General features: G+C 42.0%; 1 protein-coding gene and 1 pseudogene across 7 annotated transcripts in view; one reads left to right on the top strand and one right to left on the bottom strand.

Moving 5' to 3' along the window:
- Nucleotides 1–6,647, bottom strand: part of PHF20 (PHD finger protein 20) — a 132,341-nt gene that overhangs the window by 13,164 nt on the left and 112,530 nt on the right. For all 7 annotated transcript variants that reach the window (XM_006089479.3, XM_023754436.1, XM_023754437.1 and 4 more), the window contains 2 exons: nucleotides 4,437–4,536; nucleotides 1,035–1,230 (listed from right to left, as the gene is read on the bottom strand). In XM_006089479.3, coding sequence (XP_006089541.1) covers nucleotides 1,035–1,230; nucleotides 4,437–4,536 — 296 coding nt within the window. The remainder of the gene's footprint in view (nucleotides 1–1,034; nucleotides 1,231–4,436; nucleotides 4,537–6,647) is intronic.
- Nucleotides 3,669–3,769, top strand: LOC111826201 (annotated as a pseudogene).

Raw genomic sequence — 6,647 nt, 5'->3', positions numbered from 1 at the left:
GTGGGGGGCGACCAGGTTGTCAGGGGGGGCAATTGGGGGCGATCAGGTCGGCAGGCAGAGGCAGTTAGGGGTGATCAGGCAGGCAGGTGAGCAGTTAGGAGCCAGCGGTCCTGGACTGTGAGAAGGATGTCCGACTGCCAGTTTAGGCCCGATTCCCAGGATCGGGCCTAAACCAGCAGTTGGACATCTCCTGAGGAGTCCTGGATTGGAGAGGGTGCAGACTGGTCTGAATTTCATGCACTGGGTCTCTAGTCATTAACATTAAATAATAGAACATTTTAATAAAAATTTAATATTTTTTCTTGAACATTAACTTACCAGACACTGAATAACTACACAAATCAATAAGTGTAATGCAAATAAATCTATTTTTCTTGTTCTCCAAAAGCGAAATATTTCCTGTTGCGCACACCAAACAAGTCAGTACAAGACTAATGACGTGGCAATGGGCTGCTAAAATATTTGCTGTTAGTATTAGTGGAGAGAAATGGTGTGCCTGCACATAAGGCGCGTAAGGGAAAATGAATGCAAACACGATTATAGTGATCGGTCATTAGCCAACATTGTAGTTCCGCTATTAATAATTATGTATAACAGGATATTGTAAAAAAATTAAAGTTTACGAAGTTTTTTTTTAAAAACGTTTTTTTACACACTGGTTATATTGGACTGGGCCCACAAAAAATAATTCCTTTGTGGGCCCGCATGCAAACCCATGCTTAGATGTATATGTTACCACAATTTAAAAAAACAAAAACAAAAACTCAGACTGTACACAAAAACAATCTCAACTATTAATACATACACTGTATCATGATTATGTTGGTGGTTGCAAGAGTGCATACATTTGTCAAAACTCAATGAACGCTTAAAATATATAAATATACCTCAATACAATTCATTTTTTTTAAAAATGTTTTAAAAACTGAGAATTTTTAGCAAGGTCACCTATCTTTGATTTTGTAGCTTTCCAGATCCTCAAATTTATCCTTCTCCCAGACATGCGTCCCCAAAGCTGCAGGTGCCACACTTACTGCAAGATGCTCATCTTGAGCTGCAGGCCATGCAGAACTTCGATCACTCTCTGCACATCCCCAAGAAGCTGGTGGGTGGCCACAATCTTCTTGGCATTCTGGTGGGAATAGTTATCTTCTAAAAATGCCAGGCCATGCATATGTCCCCTAGTCAACCACTCCTTGTCATACCAGTACTTTAAGCCAGGCCTCTGACCTAAAATAGTGACAATAAGAGAGTTAATACTTGGCCTGAAGGAAATCCAGATTATTTCATCATTGTACAATTATTACACAAACTTTTGAAAGGATGGATTGGTGTGTTTATTTTGTTCATTTATATTTGTTCATTGGTATGTTATTTTGTTCAACCCAATATACATTTACTTGGCACCTACTAAATGCTAGGCTCCCTATTAGGTGTTGGGAATAAGGTAGTAAGAAAAGTAAGTTTCCTGATCTCCTGGAAGTGGCCAGAGGTACAGCGAGAACATGGATATCTCTTTAAATTTAAATCACATCATCCCCTCTCCTACTTAAACCTGCAAAGACTTCCTACTGCACACAGTAGAAACCCAAAGCCCTAACTAACTCTGGCCTATTGAGACTTGCAGGACAGGCTCCTTTCTGCCCTCCTGGCCCCATGTTTACAGTTTTGTTTATGGAACACATCAAATTCTTTCTGATCTTAGGGTCTCTGCTTTAGTATCCACTCTGTCTAGAGCACTATTCCCCTTTGCAGGACTGGCTCCTTACCACCTCTACTCAGAGAGGCCTTTTGTCACCTCCCAAAGTAAGACAGACTCTTAAATGTCTCCTAGCCATTCCCTATCTGATCGCTTTTGCTAACTCACAGCATTCATCCCTATCTAACAAGTTCTAGTATATCTGACTTATTTTGAAATCTGTTTTTGGCCCCAAATCCACTAAAAGCAATAAAATAGGAATCATATTGTTCATTGTTGTATACTCAGTGCCTGGAAAAAAGCATCTTGAATAGATTTATCAAATGGAAAGAAGCCCCAAGTGACCCTCCAACTTCAACTACCACATAATTAAATACTGGTCAGGCCACCTCCCTTCTCTGGGCCTCCATTTCCCATCTGTTACAACAATAGATGAACTGAATGGCTTCAGTAGTCTTATTCATTACAGGGACCCCTAGGAAGGTCTGAAAACACGACCCCATGTGACTTGACAGTGTTTCCTGCTCCAAAAGCCCAGGGAACAACTTTCAGTCACACTGTTGTTCACCTCCCAATATAAAAAAAACCCTGAAATAACCTGGGTAATCCTATCAAGGTCTCTGGGCTCTTTCTGACTTTATCAAGACACATGGTAGGGATACACCTTGATTCTGTTAAAAACATTTTAAGAAACATTTAAAACTGTTAGGTTAAACTTCTGGCCTAAAACACTGCAAATTTCAACCGAGTCTATAAATGTGACAGACATTGAGTGCTCAATTCAATGATATCTATTCACAGTCTTGGCAATTAGAGTTATTAAAGTTCAGAAAGTGTGTACGAATTGAGAAAGATGGTGTGTATGATTTCTAAAAAGAGAAAAATGGAGGGAAAGAATGAGAAACAATAAAGTAGACAAGAGAGATTTTTCAACAGAAAAGTGGAGGGAGAGAAAGATAGACAATGAAGGAGACAAAAGAGATTTTTCCTTAAGGAGCCCTTGGGATTATATGTAGAATCTCAGAGGCAGCTGTTGCAGGACCTGCCTGAACAGGATTCAGAGCAACATAACCTGTTATACAAGACAAAGGTCAGAGCCACTGGTTCTTATCTTCTGTCATGTCCTCTCTGGGTCTGTATTTGCTCATCTGTCAAATGCTGGGAGTTGACAGGTGTTCACTCAGATCCTGCCCATCAATAATATTCTATGACTCATAGACTAATCTTCTGACCAATTTCTCCTTTGAGATAAAGGAAAAAATAGAGGCAGATTCCTTTCTGTCTATGGCCTAATCTAGCACATGGAGAAATAGCGTCAAAACAGAGGTCATCAGGCCCTGAGGGGACCTACTTGCTGGAAAATGAACTATGATGGCCAGCCCCGCACTACACAACTAGCAAAATCAAGACATTTGGCATTACAAGCCAGTTCTAAATCTCACTTGCTTTATGAGATCAGAAAAGTCATTCATATTCTTACATCAATTTCTTTCTCATAAGCAAAAATGGGAGTAGGAGTTCCTTAGGCCCTTCACAGGACTAAAAGGAATAACAGAAGCAGAGGTTCTCATATATTGTCTAATTGTAAGGGGATCAGGACTGGAGCTGAGGGGAGAACTTACAAGTAGAGAATAGGGAGAAGATGTCAACATCCTATTGACAGCAAGACAAGAGCAACAGATTTATAATCCACCCCTGAAACTTCTGGAAAGGGGCACCCAAGAGCCACAGGCAATCCCTGTGACCATGGAACAATGAAACTAACAGATCCTGTTAAGAAATTAATTTATTCTCTTGGGTGGCAGATAGGCTCTTTGAAACCAGACCTTTTCCCTTCCCCTTAAGGGCACATTTCCCTTCTTGGTGGCAATGAAGCAATGGAGGCCAGATACCACTAGAGGGAGCAGAGGCAGGTTTCTAACTCATCAACAGCCCTTAAAAGTCAATAACAGCTCTACAACCTCATGAATTCTCAAGAGGAGAATTCTAAAACTGAAACGACACAGAGCAGAAAAGCATGGCCTTTATGCAAGGATGACATGCAAATCTGTAGAGCATTCCATAGTTTTTATAGTTTCAGTCATGCAAGATGAGTAAGTTCTAGAGATCTGCTGTACCACTGTGCTTCGATTATAAATAATACAGTACTATACCCTTAAAATGTTATGAGGGTAGATCTCATGTTACATTATTTTTACAATAAAAAATAAGGCCCTAGCCAGTTTGGCTCAGTGGATAGAGCATCGGCCTGAGGACTGAAGGGCCTTGGGTTTGATTCCAGTCAAAGGCATGTACCTCAGTTGCAGGCTCAATCCCCGGCTCTGGTCAGGGCATGTGTGGGAGGCAACCAATCGATGTATCTTCCTCACATGGATGTTTTTCTCTGTGTGTCTCTCCCTGTCCCTTCCTCTCTCTCTCTCTCTCTCTCTCTCTCTCTGAAAATCAATGGAAAGATATCCTCAGGTGAGGATTAACAAACAAACAAAGAAACAAAAAGTAAATTCTAGCTCAAGGCCAGCTCTTCTATTTGATGAAGCTCTTCACATATGGTCTCTTACTGCTAAGCTCAGGAAAACTGGCCACCAGGTGAGTGAGCAACAAAGGCGAGAGAAGTCAGAGTCTAGCCAATGCTGAAGAAATGAGTCTCAAGACCACAGACACTTAGGCTGCTTCACAACCAGCTATGCCAAGGAAAAGGCTACATACTGTTAATATCCCTGACTCCAAAAATCTCTACCTGGAGGGTCTTGGCAAACATAACAGGTGTATTTCTCAGGCACATTTTCTTCCAGTAATCCCATGCAGACCCCATGCTGCCAGCACTGGCACTCTTCACACTGTCAGAATTAAAGAAGCAATAAAAATTAAACTCAGAAGGTGTCCTCCCCATCTATCTATATATATATGTATATACTATATATATATATATATATATAAAAGCCAAGTAACCAGAATGACGGGTCACTATGACATGCACTGAGGCGACCAACCAGCCCAATCGCCCCCCCCCCCCCCCCCCCCTGAAAACCTTCGAGCCCCTCCCCCGCGGGCCGGGGTTAAATCCCAATTGTTCCCATTTTGGGGAGGGGGGTCGTTCCCTCCTCGGTCAAACAAAGGGTGCAGCGGGCCTTCCCTCAATATATCAAAAACCAAAGGGGGGGGGGGGGGGGGGGGGGGGTTTTTAAAAAATAACCCCCACCCCCCCCCTTCCCCGGGGGGGCGCGGGGGCGCAAAACTTTTAATGTTTTAATACAGCAGCCACTAGCCACCTGTGGCTCTTTACATTTACATTAACAAATTAAGTTAAAAATTCAGTTCCCTAGTCCCACTACCCACATCTTAAGTGCTTAATAGCCATATGAGACTAGTGCAGTGATGGCGAACCTTTTGAGCTCGGCGTGTCAGCAGTTTGAAAAACCCTAACTTAACTCTGGTGCCGTGTCACATATAGAAATTTTTTGATATTTGCAACCATAGTAAAACAAAGACTTCTATTTTTGATATTTATTTTATATATTTAAATGCCATTTAACAAAGAAAAATCAACCAAAAAAATGAGTTCGCATGTCACCTCTGACACGCGTGTCATAGGTTCGCCATCACTGGGCTAGTGGCTACTATGCTGGACAGCACATATGAAGAACATTTAGATCTATTAAACAGTGCTGGTCTCAAAAAAATGGCATTCACTCTCATTTCTAGAGGATTGAACTCTTCTGATCTTTTTGACACAGGAAAAATTGTTCACATACACAGAGGAAGGTTAACTTGTAATGAAAAAACCTGAGTTTGATTCAGACTCAGACATTTATTAGCTGTGTGGCCTCGCAAAGGTCACTTCTCCACCCTAAACTTCAGTTTCCCCATCTGCAAAATGGGATACTCTTCCTACCAACCATGTGGGGCTGTTTAGGAGGAATCAGTGGGTCATGTGTAAAAGATCCTACCTCACAACTTTAATGTATTGAGAGCCTATTACTACTACTAAGGGGCAATCTAAGTCACTCTGATACCTCCTGGAGTAACCATGTGCTAGCATTTTGCATTTATTTTCTCTAAGCCTTACCAAGGTCACACAGCTGAAGAGAGCCAAAGGTGGGTCAGAATACAAGCCAGGCAAATTGCAAAGCTAGTTCTTTTAACCCCACTGCCTTCCCTGGATTAAGGGGGGAGGTGGGGAAAAGAAGGTGAAGGAGGGGTAGGAGGTACAGAGGGAAAAAAGTACAGACAATGAGGGCAGCATTATCTGGGGATAGTAAGCCTAAGGACTAAGGGCCCAGAGGAAATGGATAGGAAGAGCAGATGTCAAAAAAGATACTAAGATACTTCAAGCAATTCCAAAGCAGAGCCCAAAACCTTTAAGTACCCAACTAAATGAATAGTTCTGGAGGGTGGACAGTGAGTTTCCTGACATGGCCTTGAGGCTGAGCCACCAGCTTAGCTGGCCACAGGGACTAAAAGTCTAAAGTTCAGACAGCCCTAGCCGGTCTGGCTCAGTGGATAGAGCGTCAGCCTGTGGACTGAAGGGTCCCTGGTTCAATTCCTGTCAAGGGTATATGCCTAGGTTGTGGGCTCGATCCCCAGTAGGGGGTGTGCAGGAAGCAGCCGATCAAAGAATCTCTTTAATCATTGATGTTTCTCTCTCCCCCTCTCCCTTCCTATCTGAAATCAATAAAAAATATTAAATAAATAAAGTTCAGATAATCTTCAGCCACTTGGAGTCAGATAGTCCTCGGCATGAAGAGGATTTTCGTGGGCATATATAAACCCTCCAGGAAGCTGATCATTTCAGAATCAACAGAGGCAGAGCTGGAAGAGAGACTTCAGATAAGATATGATCAAAATTTTTCCATTTCCAATGAGGAAACTAAAGCTCAGAGAGAAATAAAGACTCATTTTCCCAAAGGTAGGCAGTAGCAGAAAAGAGACTAGTTATAAGAATAAAAGT

The sequence above is a fragment of the Myotis lucifugus genome, unplaced genomic scaffold (assembly GCF_000147115.1).
Source record: "Myotis lucifugus unplaced genomic scaffold, Myoluc2.0 scaffold_60, whole genome shotgun sequence".
NCBI classification, from domain to species: Eukaryota; Metazoa; Chordata; class Mammalia; order Chiroptera; family Vespertilionidae; genus Myotis; species Myotis lucifugus.
The sequence above is the reverse complement of the archived record's forward strand: the minus strand, read 5'-3'. Positions and strand labels throughout refer to the sequence as shown.